Source organism: Muntiacus reevesi, chromosome 7, assembly GCF_963930625.1.
Source record: "Muntiacus reevesi chromosome 7, mMunRee1.1, whole genome shotgun sequence".
Taxonomy (NCBI): Eukaryota; Metazoa; Chordata; class Mammalia; order Artiodactyla; family Cervidae; genus Muntiacus; species Muntiacus reevesi.
In genome coordinates this window covers 87,563,765-87,578,686 of record NC_089255.1, presented here as the reverse complement: position 1 = coordinate 87,578,686, position 14,922 = coordinate 87,563,765, and the positions used below count along the sequence as shown (strand labels likewise).

The 14,922-nt window shown below is 39.6% G+C and overlaps 1 protein-coding gene across 8 annotated transcripts in view; it reads right to left on the bottom strand.

Annotated features, from left to right (window-relative positions):
• Nucleotides 1-14,922, bottom strand: part of NRXN3 (neurexin 3) — a 1,687,603-nt gene that overhangs the window by 53,550 nt on the left and 1,619,131 nt on the right. For 5 of the 8 annotated variants that reach the window (XM_065940342.1, XM_065940340.1, XM_065940341.1 and 2 more), the window contains one exon: nucleotides 3,573-3,651. In XM_065940342.1, coding sequence (XP_065796414.1) covers nucleotides 3,573-3,651 — 79 coding nt within the window. Of the gene's footprint in view, nucleotides 1-3,563; nucleotides 3,652-5,759; nucleotides 5,800-14,922 lie in introns of those variants that run through there. The other 3 variants (XM_065940344.1, XM_065940346.1, XM_065940348.1) reach the window with 2 other exon arrangements.

Here is a 14,922-nt window from a genome sequence, read left to right as displayed (position 1 = left end):
TTTCTAAAAGAAATGTGGATTTTGTTAGGGTGATACTTACTTGTATGAAATCATATATTTTAAACAATTCAACAGGCTTTATTTCATTGTTTAAAGGGAGATGAAGTGAGAGATATGGAAAATCTCCAGTTTTAATTTAAGATTATGAGGTATTTTGAGAATCACATAAATTCAGTCAGCAAATACTAATTGAGCTTTCACTCTGTGCCTTGCTCTCGTGATTTAGTCTTTTTAAAAAACTCATTTACATATGTTCCAGGAAACATATACAGAGAAAATTTGAGATCTAATGGATTTATGAGGTTTCTAGACTATCATCAGCCAAGCTAAAAAAATGTAAGAGGTCCCTAAACATGATATGACTAAGCTACACCAAACCAAGGTGATCCCTAAATGCCAAAGTGGGTTGTCAGTATACAAGTCATTTGCTTACATCTGACTCAAAACCAGCAGCAATAAAGTCCATTTTGCTTTAAATAAAATTAAATATGAAAAATCATTTCATTTAAAATTTGATGCCCATATGAAAACAAAAGTTGTTGAATATAACATATACTAGACTGCCCAAATTATGAAAAGCAAGAACATCTAATGGACCTAAATTAATCAGGAAAGACTTTGCAGAAATGAAATGCCTTATAACTGAGAGAGCCTAGAAAATTATAAATTTGTTAACATAGTGAGAGAAGATAAGCTAACTTCAAGTATGATACAAGATTAGCCAAAGTTAGTGTATTTACAGTAAATATCAGGTCTAGAAGAGAAAAAAATTTTAGAAACTGAGGTAGTGAATAAGAAGGTTCAAAACTAGAATTTTAATCACAGTATTCACATAGAATCTCAGGGCTAGCAATTTACGTCAAAATTATGTAAAAGTCACCATTACCCACAGTTGCATGGGCAATGGAAGACTTCTTTTCAGGCAGTGCAAAATCTAGCTTTGGAAACAACTGGTTTGACTGCTTCTGATTTTTAATCTGCATTATTTCTGGAAAATCTGAAGGCTATAGAGATATTTCTCATACAATGCAAACAAGAACTTCATAGCTCTATGCATGTAATCTTCATAAGTATAAATCAGGCCCCCAAGGCAAAGCCTCTGCATCAACAGGAATATCTATCTCCTTCTTGCATTAAATATGCCTCTGACTTTTCCCCTGTGCATCTGAATCCCTTACCAGGAATACTTTATGGAGTTAAATTTAGGAAGAAGAAACGTTCACTCTTCAACTGTGATCAGTTAAATAATCCTGGGCAAAGGGGATTAACACGTCTCTTAGCTGGTATGTTAACTCATTTGGGATGGGCTCTCTGTCACCTGGTATATTTATATATTCCCTTCCATCCTCCCTTGCAGAACACAACAGATTGTTTTAAAATTGTTTTTATTCCGCTACCTGCCCCGTGTAATTATATCACTCAAGAAATGCTGGTATTGAATTTCTGTCCTCTGCTTTTGAATCAGATGAAGCACCTGCACAGCCACTAAAAAAGCAAACGGACTTAGTCTGGGGCTTTTCAGGTTTTGGCCTGTTTATGTTTGATACCAAATGGTAACGTATACTCACAACCTGGGGAGCTGCAGATCTCATGAATCAGAGATCTAGAAAAGCCCTCTGTCTTCTGATGGAAGTTGCCATGGAGACGTCTGTTGTGTGTATGTATGTGGGGGTGTGGAGGCAGCAGGGGAAGACAGGCGTGATGATTCAGAATGATCAAGTCTAGATTTTATAAGAAGACTTACAATCTAAAGATCTGATAAACACTGTTGCAAATATATAGATATCACTGCTGTGAAAGCAAGAAAACCAGATAAAGGGTAAATAGGGAATCCAAATTGAAGTCTAAGTATCTTAAATTAGTGGCCCCAATCAATAAATTTAACATACGTCTTGGAGAGCATGCCATATTCATAGCTAAATTCTTAATATCTCACACATACCTGGCATACACCAGGGACCCTCAAAAAATATTTGTTGAACTGAATTCTGCGGGAGAGGTAGTTTAGATAGTAAAGCTCTATATTCTATTTTCCAACAGCTCATTTGTGAAAACCCTTAGAACAGGAAGGAGTCAAATCTGGAGATGCGCTGTGTCCTGCCCGAGGGCTCAGAAATATTTATTAAATGAATGAAAGAAAATCTGTTCTGGTATGGACTGGATGCATCCTCCCTTTAGAGTTAAAACCTCACTTAATACAATATTAGGACTCAAAGTCTGAAAAAAAAAATCTGACTAACCAGGTCGTACTTACTTTCCTCCCACACAACTGAGCTTCCAAAGAAACAGAATATACTCCAAAAGAAAAGGACTTATATTATCACTGCTTTATCCCTATGCTAAGAACAAAAACCCAGAGAACTTCCTGGATCCAAAGCCACTTGCAAGGCACCAAGCAGTCAGGCTTCTACAAAATCTGTAAATCATTTTAGGCTAACAAATGGAAGATTTTATTTGGTTATACTAATATTTTTTCATGAACCTCAAATTTCTCTAGAATTAACAAAAGAAAATGTTTAACGGCTCTCCTTTTCTTTTAAAGAAAAGGAAAATAAAAATAAAATAACCCAAGCAATCAGCTAGAAAATTCTTTTTACTTCTCTTAGCCTTTGAAGAAATAAGATCCTAACCCAACTCCAGCTTTGAAATGCTATTAAACATACACAGAAATTCGATGATATCTGTTCTCTATTATATATATAAATGTAAATTTTTAACTTATAGCAAGTCTCAAAACAGACGACTTGGGAAAGTTGATAGGAAATAATTAGGGACTGCAGTTGCCTGCTGGACATTATATCGTATATAGCTCACTATAAAGAAAGACCATAAAACATTGAAATGTATCTGGGTGCAAATGGGGAACACACTGAAGCTGCTAATTGCCAAACTCCTCTCAACTTCAGCACAGTAGATACATTTTGAAGCATCACAGCTGTTGACATGGCATGGTTCTGTACTAATTTTGTATTTACTATGCTACACTGCTGCACAAATTCTCTAAACACACAATGAACAAAATTAGTATAAATATAATACCATGTTAACTGCTGTTGAAATCCCATGGAAAAAAAAATTTTTTTTGGTTGTTTGGTTTTCGTTCGTTTTGTTTGCCACTTAAGTCAGAACAGTCATGAGAATTAAATGACTTTTATGGCTCCACTTTGGCTTCATATTTTATTTTTTTTTATGTCAATTCAATATAGAAGTCTTCATGCTCTCACCCCCTGTCAATTTCATAGCTGCCACTGGCTGCTATACATTTCCTGTTTCTTCTGGTGGTTAATCTGGGTGTCTAATTGCTCAATGTTATGTCCTATTGAGTTTTCTTTAGCTAGTCAAGAAACTGACTTTAAATTTCCCTGGGGTCTTATGGCTCCTTCCATGGGATTTGATGCTTTCGACTATACAGTGATATTTATATATGTATATGTATACATATATAGATATAGGAAATACACACACTAATACACTATAATATTTATAAAACACATGTATATTCACATATATGTATGCATTGTTTTTTGCAAATGAAAAAATAAAGCAAGCAAAACAAGACTGACCTAACCTACCTGTACTCGGCTCACATTCAACGAAGTCTTCATCATCGCTTGAACATTCAGCAGATGAAACAAGGTCATCTGATGTTGGCTGTGCATGTCAAAGAAAAAATAATGAGATGGGGGAAGAGAAAGAGAGATAAGGAAACCAATGCACAGAAGTACCAAAGACTTATCATTGTGTCCTGCCTCCATCATCATTACTGTCTCTCTTCTCTAAAGAAGGGTAGAGAATTTTAACTCTTGTGTAGCTGTGAATGGCTCTGGGTCCAGACACTCTGGGTGGGTCTCATGGGAAGCTGAGTAACCCAAGTGGTTTCAGGAGGCTCAAGCCTATCCCATCCCTGTAGATCACATTTGCAGCCTGACTCTATCCTTCCTTTACTTTCAATTTTGAGAATCAGAAGGGCAGGAGAAAGGCTATTGCAGATGGTGGCAATACAAGAGAGCAAGCCAGCCCAGAATCGCTCGGCAGCTTGGAGAGACTTTCAGTGCATATGGTGTGCAGTCTCAAGTGTATGATTTGATGGTGGCGACTCTATAGGCTAGCATAATTAATGAACGCCGTGGAAGGCAGTCTGTTCGGGAATAGCATAATGACTTCTCTCGCCATCAGCGATTTCTTCATGTAATTGCTGCAATTAGCTGAATCAGTAATGTGGACCAGCAGACAGGCACTACGACAGCCTCTGGAACAGGTAAGGCTGTATCTGAAGAGAGCACAAAATTTCTGATTGTAACAGGAGTAATTCAATTTGAGAAAAAAAAATTTTTTTTCCTATTGAATCCTGCAGAATTTCCCCAAAGACAGGGAATCTGCTGCTGCAAGAAATATAAGGGACTGTGGGCATGGTCAGTGAGAAGGACCCTTGCTAGATAGTACATGAGAAGACCCCTTTCTGTACCCAGTACATACTATGTGCACAATAAATACTCTTTAGATCAACCAATCAATCATTCATCTACAGCTCTTGTCTAAAAACCAAACTTTTGTCCTACTTTGTGCATGAGTGTTCAAAATATAGCAGTTGTTCAACAAATGCTCGTTGCTTTCTACTTCCTGATGTTAATAGTATTAACTGACTTGCTAGTCTTATTATTCCCAATGCATTGAAGTCTCAATCCATATTCAAGAGGAAAAGCAATTACAAGTCAGATGCTCTGCTAGACACATATACAGGCTTACGAGTTACAGTTATTACTAATTAATGAGACACAATTCTCACATTGATCCTTCGGGACAGGGATAATTATTATACTTTTTAAGAGAACTGAAGTTCAGAGAGGTTAAGTGAGTTGCTAAAAGACTCACAGCTAGTAAAACACATAGTGAGGATCTGAATACATACATCTTATTTAAAATCTGCATGTGTAGCTCCTGTAGGCTTCTTGCATTCCCTTCTTATAGGATGGTATGGACTGAACTGTGTCCTCTCCCAAGTTCGTATATTGAAGTTCTAACCCCCTTGTACCTTAGAATGTGACTGCTATTTGGAGATGGGGTCTTTAAAGAGGTAATGAAGTTAAAAGGAGGTCATTTGGGTAAGTAAATCCAACATGACTGCTCTCCTTACAAAAAGAAGAGGCTGTCTCACACATACACACACCACACACACACACACACACACACACACACATGCACAGGGGAGACCACGGGACGGCACAGGGGAAAGGCAGTCATCTATAAGCCAGGGGGAGAGGCCTCCGAAGAAATCAGACCCCTGACAGCTTGACTTCAGAATGCCAGCTTCTAGAACCGTGAGAAAATGAATCCCTCTTGTTTAAGCCACGCTGTCTGTGGTCCTTTGCTACGGCAGCCCTAGAGAATGAATACACGTGACAAGCCATACGCTTAGTGTTTCCAGACAATGTCCTTCTCGAAATAGACACAGGAGGCATAGAACCGCTGAACACAGCAAAGCACAGGAGGAAAACCACATCAGGCAATTGATTTCGCTTAACTCACAGTGGCAGAGCGCGGCCTTAAACCACATTCCTGATCTTTGTTCTACACTTGTCAAGGAGATACTTCAACCCCTGCTCTCTTCCTTAAAGTTGATAGAAAAAGATTTTTCAAATATTCTATTTTTATTTTCAATTAGACACTACTGACCTGTGCATTTCACTTCCAGCAACTGATGCTGGCATTTGTATCCTGGAGTATTACTATTTGTGTTAGAGAGATCATAAGCTCACTCTTCTGGAGTTTCTGGCTGTGATAGGGCCAGTACAGGTCCATTTCCCATCATTCAGGGAAGGGAGGTGGTAAGAGAATAAATATTAACTGTGCAGATGCAAAGGCAAATATATGGGAAAGGCCACAATCATTTCTTCCGGCAATCCTGATTCCAGCTTGTGATTCATCCAGTCTGGCATTTTGCATGATGTACCCTGCATATAAGTTAAAGAAGCAGGGTGACAATATACCATCCTGACGGACCCATTTACCAGTTTTGAACTAGATTGCCAGGAGGAATATCAACAATCTCAGGCATGCAGATGATACCATTCTAGTGGCAGAAAGCAAACAGGAACTAAAGAGACTCTTAATAAAGTGAAAAAGCTGGCTTAAAACTCAACATTCAAAAAATGAAGAACATGGCATCCAGTCCCATCACTTCATGGCAAATAGAAGGGGAAAAAGTGGAAACAGTGACAGATTTTAATTTCTTGGGCTCCAAATTCACTGTGGACAGTAACTGCAGTCGTGAAATTGAAAGACATTTGCTCCTTGGAAGAAAAGCTATGACAAACCTAGACAGTGTATTAAAAAGCGGAAACATCACTTTGATGATAAAGTGTAGTCACAGCTATGGTTTTTCCAGGAGTCACGTATGGGTGTGAATTGGATCGTAAAGAAGGTTGGGCTCCAGAGAACTGATACTTTTGAACTGTGTTGTTGGAGAAGACTCTTGAGAGTCCCTGGGGCTGCAAGGAGATCAAACCAGTCAATGCTAAAGGAGATCAACTCTGAATATTCATTGGAAGGACTGATGCTAAAGCTGAAGCTCCAGTACTTTGGCTATCTGATGCAAAGAGCCAACTCATTGGAAAAGACCCTGCTGCTGGGAAAGAGTAAAGGCAAAAGGAGAAGGAGATGACAGAGGATGAGATGGTTAGAGAGCAAGCACAGACTCAATGGACATGAGTCTGAGCAAACTGGGAGATAGTGAAGGACAGGGAAGCCTGACGTGCTGCCATCCATGGGGTCACAGAGTCAAACACGACTGAGTGACTAAACAATAACACAACCATTGATAGTTCTAAGGCATGCGTTTTCTACGGAGATGACAATGCTCAGCAATAATTGTTTTGGGCCAAAGGGTGAGGATCTTAAATATGGAAATGGTGTGTGACCTGCCAAGGGCCCACAGTTCTTAAACAAATATACAGTATACCTGAAATTAAAATTTTATGGAAAAGAGCACTTGAGGGGGAATAGTCTAAAAATCTCCTGAGAGGTTGAGAATACATTTCAAACATGTAATCAATTGGAAATTAGTTGTTGGTGACGATTATAAGGGTCTTACAGAATGGCCCATATAAGGCTTAACTAGCTTTGGTCACTGGAAATGAATGAAAACTGCAGAGTTAATGAAAAGCTAGCAAGCTCGTCTTAAGAATTGAAGGCCAGGTAATAAAGTTTAAAAAGGCCACAGAGCAAATGTATGAAAAGAATGCAAAACTTCAAGAGAAACCAAAAAGGTGTTAACGTATTAGGGGAATCTTTAGCATTGTAAAAATTATCTGAATTTATATCAGCCAAAAAACAATGCAAAGTTGTTTTTTGGTTTTTGTTTGGTTTTTAAGATAAGTACTAGGCTCTGCTGTTGAAGACTATTTCCCACTTTCCTCTTAGCTTCCTCTTAAATATGGAAATGGTGTGTGACCTGCCAAGGGCCCACAGCACTTAAAAGAGGCCCACAGCCTCCTCCAACACTGCAAAAATTCTCTCTCCTGTGGTTTGAGTGACACCGTTCCAAGCCCCTACTCCCTTTCTCCATCACTACCCCCATTTCTGTGCCCACAATGGGCCCCTAAACCCCAGGGCAGCCCCCACACCTATGCTCACCATATCCTCCCTCCTCACTTTCAGTGAAGTGAACTGACCATGCCCCTCTTCCCAGAGATTTTTTTTTTTAATATGTGTATGGATGATAACAATGTTCCTCCCAGGCAACAGAAGCACATTGTGCCAGAAGCTCCTATGCATGGTGTCTAAGAACAGGAGACGACAGGCCATGAAGAGTGTAGTTGGCAGTATAGTTGGCAAATCCCAGCTCCTAAACATGTCTGTGAGTTGGGAGAGTCAGTTACCTCCCCTCTTCAGGCTTCAATTATTTTCATCTCTAAACTGGGATGAATATAGTCTTTTGTCATCACCTGGGCATGTGATTTAAAAGTAATGTTAAAAGTGAGACTCTGTCTCTGGCATATGGTACGGGCTCAATAAACAGGAGCTAAAACTAGCTAACTCAATCAACCAGTCAATCAACAGGAACATGGAAACTGGTCGCTACTCCTAATTTACATAGATTTGCTATCTGCCTTTGCACTCTGTCCTTACTGATTTATCCCCCAATAGAACTGCTTGTTGATAATTCCTGACCTCCACATAGTGATACAAACACCATTTCTGGTTGGATCAGCCATGAAGAGTAAACAAAAATATACTCAAGAGCATGCCAAGAGAGCTTAAAAGTTTATTGGAAGATGAAATCAGTTTCCAAGGGCTGTAGGTCCAGATATTCCTCAAGGGTCTTATGTGAATCCAGCCCCTTCCTTTCTGTCTCTGAAACTTCACCATCACCATTTATGGCCACAGCAATACAATCCCAAAGCAATTACAAATATCTCAACCCCCTCCTTGCCCATTGTGGAAAACAATGTTTATCTGGAGAAACTGGCATTGGATATAGTCATGCCTGCCACAGAACACTGTGCAGTTTCAGAAATGCTTGCTCTGACAGGGCAGCAAACTTTGATTTGCAAAAGGCAGGATTAAGATCACTATATTTAGGGATTAAAATAAATAAATAAATAAAACTACTTCTGTCCGTCCTACCTGAAAACAACAGCAAAAATTACAAACCTAGGCTTTTGGATATACACTTAGGATCACATCCTAAAGTAATGTCTATTTGATTCAAAATTACTCTCAGAAAACCCAAGGCTTTTAGGAGCTTTTAATATTTCTTGTCTTTGCCTTTCCCCAGTTATAAGTGAATGCAGGGTCTGACTCTTACCCTTGGAAGAAAAGGCACATTTCTTTAACTATTGGTTCCCATGGGTGGTGGAGTACGTTTGACTATTACAATATTTCACAGACTCTGGATACAACTATCACAGGCATTTAGAATGGAACTGTGGACTTTTTTCCATAAATAAAATGCAGTAGCCCTAGGCTGTCTGTGTGTGTGAGAGAGAGAGAGAGAGTGTACTGGTGAGTGTATATGTTTTCTTACAATCACAGTCATTTTTCATTAATATTCATAATTCCTTAGAAAGAAGAGCAGTTAGTACTCTTGAGAAGAAAAAGATACTTGAACCCTCTAAAATCAGTCCTATTAATTTACTACTTAAACACTTGCTATATTCAGGCTTTGTGCTAAGCAGTTAACACATATTAATTTTCAATACTCATAATAACCAAGGGTAGAGATATTTTAAAGACATCTGCTATTTCTAACTGCCCACCACCCACACTTCTCAAATAGCAGCAATGCCTCAGGAACTTTCTCTATTTATGTCCTTGTGTGAGAAATGTTCATCAGGGTGCCTGGGGTGTCATCTTAACATTTTCTCTCCTCACAATGATTATTTAAAACTCTCATAATTCCCAATGGCTAAGCTTAAAGTGTTTACACACTGGGGTTCCTGTATGTCAAATATCAACATTATCTGTAAGTCATTCAAGGAAGACCAGAAAATCCATAAGCAGTCCCCAACCAGTTTTTCAGTGACTGAGTGATTAGATCCACCTTCAGCAATATGTAACTATATCATCAAGGTGCTTTTTCCTTCACTCACTCATTCCTTTATTAATATCTGATTAATATATTTTATTGCTACATTATATATAATACATTAATACAGTATATATTAGCAGTGTCACTTTATTAATATATCACTTATTAATATTAATGCCATTTAATAAATACCTATTGAACACCTATGCGTCAAGCCTTGTACCAGGAGGGATAAAGTGATAGACAAAGCAGTTCTTTTGCCCTGGGAATTCACCGTCTCTGAGGAGCCTGTCTGGTAAACGGGCAAGCCCGACAGAGCAAACTGAACGCTTTGACAGAGTCAGCAGCAGGTATGCAGGGAGCAAATCGCAGGGGAAGGGAGAGAGCTCCCAGGCCAAGGAGGATGTGTAAATGAGCCCTCGGGGACAGGCGGCAGGGAAGCAGGGGAAGCCGAGAGCTTCGAGGAGGAGAAGGGCATCCTAGGCGAAACCGACGGTCTTCGGAAAGGCTCAGAGACATGAAAAAGCAGAGTTTATTTGTGTACCCGCGAGGAGTACAGGGCGACCAGAGTGAAGAGGTGTACTAGAATGACAGGATGACAGCTCCCTGAGTTATCGCGCTGTTCTTGCAAACTCGGATAATAAGCGTGAATTTAATATCCTGCCCTCCCAGACTCCTCTCCTTCTTCCCCTGCCCACACCTCACCGGTGTCATCCGTCACATCGCCTTAGGGAGCGGATGCACGTGGTTTCAGAACACAGGCATGAGTCTGACTGCACCTCCCCACCCCCTACCATGCAGACGAAAGACCTTTACACGCCTTCCCAAGGGGAGGAAAATATACTTCTGTCCAAATATATTAGCCAAGTCCTATATTAAAAATAATAATTCACACTACCCGGTTTTAAAATATGTATTTCATATTTTTAATCCACATGTTGAAATTACTTGGTTTTGTATTAGGACTCATAAAACTAAAGATAGGTATTATAATAACTTTCAATAAAATATCTCTCTGGCAGAAACCCTCTTTATTCCTTTCCTGAAAGATTTTTTATTGCATTTATATTCTTTTTTTTCCCCCTACCAATGTTTATTGAAATTACCTTAGAATAAACTGGGACAGAAGAAAGCTCAAAACTCTGTCCACCCAGGTAAATTTATAGGTATATTTACTTTCAATTCCCTCAGTTTCACAAGCCTGGCTTCTCATTTTCCACCAATGAGTTATTGTTTCTATAATCACCTGCTTCTAATTATTTACTCTGAAAGGCTCTACCTCATCTCAGTATAGGAATGGTTCCACACCATTCTTCATTGTTACCCATTATTTGGCACTGAGAAAAATATCTGCTGCCATGGTCTGAATAGTTTAAGAGAGTTTCACTATTCACCCTCCTTACTGCCCAGGTACCTATTTGTGATTTCAAAATTCCAGCCTTTAGCCCTTTATCTTTTACTGAGAATAAGCTAATCATTTGGGGGGATAATCATTTTTTTCCACCCAGCTCCTTGGAAGCATGGTTATTTGACCGAGATTAAATGCAAGATAAAATAAGTCCTGCCACAGAACAGCTTTATGAAATTATAAATAACGCACTCAAGAATGATGATGGCTTTTCTTCCAGTGAAAAAGGAAAAGAGAAAGGCCCATAAATATTCTGAAGTCCCACAGAAAAGAGCCATACATCTCTGCAGCTGCTTCATGCTAAAAAGAATTAAATTCCTTCAAATGCTTGGAGTTTTAGTTTTCTTGTCTCCATACTTCCACTCTGAGATGGAGCTGGAGTTCAGTATCTCATGAGAGAAGGTCTTACTCTATTTAAAAAAAAAAAAGAATGCCTAGGATACTTTTAATTAAATAAGAACTCTAGATCAATCAACAATCTTTAATGATATTTGAAAAGTTTGACCATCTCAATTTAAATGTATTTTAAATGTAAGCTATTCTGCACCAAATTGTTCCCATTGCATAGTTCAACCTTTGAGCAATGCTAGTAGATACCCCCTCTCCATTACACACACAAACTACTCGATGATTTTTAGACTGCACCAAAGGTAAAACTGGAACTTGGGCAAACTTGTTAGAAGTGATCATCTCATCTCTCTCTTCTTCACCATCGACCCCACCACTTCCTCCAGTTCAAATCCAATCCTAAAATAGTCCTTAAATCATGGTAAGGTTGTATGGGCATGATTATGTCTACCTCACTTTAGTTTTAAAGAGTGTTTTGGTGTGGACCATTTTTGAAGTCCCTGTGGAATTGGTTACAATATTGCTTCTGTTTAATGTTTTGGCTTTTTGGCCAAGGGGCACGTGGGATCTTATTTCCCTGAACAGGGATCAAACACACACCATCTGCATTGGAAGGCGAAGTCTCAACCACTGGACCACCAGAGAAGTCCTTACACCCTCACTTTATTCTTAACATCCTCTTCACAGTCATCTTCAAAAGAAGCAACCAATACCATCATGAGAAAGTGAAATAAATCATCTGAACTTGTCATACTCAAGTGTAAAACACAGGGGCCTAACATGAAGCAGGTTCAGAAAAATGAAAACAAAAGGACAAAGTTCAGCCTGGAGAAGATACTTTCTGAATAACCCTTGAGCCCTACCTCTAGGTATGTATCTTAATTGGAACAACACTGAGTTTTATTTTTTTTTCCAAACTTTAAATTTTTTATTTTGTATTGGGGTATAGCCACTTAACAGTGTTGTGATAGTTTCAGGTGAATAGCAAAGGGACTCAGGGATACACATACATGTATCCCTTCTCCCCCAAACCTCCCTACCACCCAGGCTGGCACACGCTATTGAGCAGAGTTCTATGTGCTATAGAGTAGGTCCTTGTTGGTTATCCATTTTACATATAACAGGGAACAACACTGAATTTTTTAAAAGTCTTCTGGAGTTCATGTCATTCTGGTTTTTCAAGATACTACTTTCTTCTTTCTATCTGGACATAACCCCTTGCCAAGTTAAGATATGATTACACACATATTTTACTTGGCTCATATTTCTTTAGAATGAGAAGGTTTTAAGAGTATTGCCCTGGGCTATAGACATTGCATTCAGCATGACCACATTAGTTAATTAAAACTAAGCTCTCTCAGAAAATTGAATATAAAAAATAAAAGCAAGTGACAAACAAACATGACCCTCATCTTTATGGATATATGGTTTTACAGATGTATGTATTTACTCATGCAATCAGTCTTCCCTCAACAAACATTGACCGACAGCCCATCACGTGTCAAGACGCTGTGCTGAGGGACTGGACTGAGCCCGTCTCTGTCCTCGTGGAGTTTACAAATTACCAGGACTGGGGCCAGGCCCAAGGTGAAAGCGCTGAGTGATGCTAAACCAACAACTATGATACAAAAACGTGAAATTAATATGAGGCTCACAAATGGTATTTACCGTAAAACATTTACTAGTTATTCATTATCATTAAAGACGATAGATTGCATAGGAATCCAAGCCAATGGTATCACCAGCTTCCCTTTAAACTCTGCCCACTGTCAATAGGCTCCACATTGCTCCTTTCTGCCCCCCCACTCCACACATATATTGGAGCAGAATAAAGACTGACATGATTTATAATAAATTGTTCTAATGAATTAACCTTTAAAGAAATCCCTTTGTAGACTCAAGATTTAATTAACAGTATAAAAAAACCAAGTTAAGCTCAGCCAAACTTTGTGCCAAAGATTGGAGTCCTTTACTTCTATCCTTGAAGTCCTGTAGGATTATATAAATAAATGTGATGCAATATCTTTTTTTTTTCTTTTTCTTTCCAGTTTTAAGATTTTTCTTCCATCTGCTCAAAAAAAAAAAAAAAAAAGGGTGGATCAAGAGAGAGGAGAGGGAGGAGGGAGAAGAGAGTGGGTAGAGGCGGATTAATCTATCTGTTGTTCAAGGCAGCCTGACAGAGGGAAGAGGAGTATTGAACCACAGAAGATTAACCAAACTTCAATGTACCTTCCCCAAAGCAGGAGGAATGTAATGCTAGTGGTGTTCCACTGATAAGCAAATCCCTCTAAATCCTTTCAATTTATTTCTTGGCCCGGAGAAATTACATATTATTTAGAAGGCAGGGGGAAAAAAAAAAAACAAAAACAAAAACAAAACACACCTACCCAACCAGACACATCTCCAGGAATCTAGATCAAGAGCCTATTGATTATGTACACACAAAGGTCTGGCTTTAATGGATGCTTTTCTTATTGGTGCAGCCCTCTCCAGGACTGCTAATCAGAAAGGCTTGGCTGCGTTCCTCTGTAAATTCTTCCGGCTTTCACCACAAACCTTGTTTGGAGTATGGGGGTCTAACCATGACAAAGGAATGCCAACAACTGGAGCTTAAACTCCAAAGACCTTGGGCTTCCCTGATGGCTGAGATGGTAAAAAAATCTTCCTGCAATGCAGGAGACCTGGGTTCGATCCCTGGGTCGGGAAGATCCCCTGGAGAAGAGAATGGCTGCCCACTCCAGTGTTCTTGCCTGGAGAATCCCATGGAGAGAGGAGCCTGGAGGCTACACAGTCCATGGGGTTGCCTAGAGTCAGACACAACTGAGAGCCTTTCATTTTCTCATGACCTGACCTCAGTTTCCTGGTTGCTCACCTTCTGGCTCCCCTGCCTTTCTCTTTCTTTTCTTTTTCTTTTTCTTTTGAGTTGGGGATTAATTTCTAAGCCGAGGTCTTTATTCTAATGATGATACCGAAATCAAGCATCTGTTTTTAGAGGGTGAGGGACCAAGGCCAAATATTAACATGACCCACAGTGACACAGGCATCAGTCAAGGGATGCTGAAATTCTGAATAGTCTGGATTCTGGAGCGCATCCCTGTGTTTTGTTGGTGTGAGTCATTTGTCCGTGTTTGTCCTTTCTTGCTCCACAGTTCAGGAAGAAGGAATGGGTTTGGGGAAAGAAATGAGGAAGAGTGAAGTGCTATTTCTTTGGGAAATCATCTTCCCCTTAGCCCTCTTCTTCGTAGCTTAACCTTATCGCTGAGCACAGGAGACGTGGCCCCTCCTGGCAGGTTGAGAGCACAGCTTAGAAGACTTCATAAGCCCTAACACTGGAGGAGAGCAAAGAGTCACAGAATAAAGCCATTCCTAGATTTTGGTCAGCAAGTCTGAAAAGAGATGCAACGTAGCCATTCAGTCCACAGCAAGTAGCGGAGGCCCTCTACTTTTCGGTCTTATGATGAACTGAGGCATGCCGGCTGAGCAGAAGGGAAAGGAGCGAGGCGACAGCCAGACACTGGGGACCAAACATAACTTGTCTTTATTTTGTCAGTGGCAGGCCACTTACACCAAAGAGTGTGCAACACACGTGAATATCCAACAGGTCTGGGGGGTTGAAGAGAGTGGAAGACCGTTATCT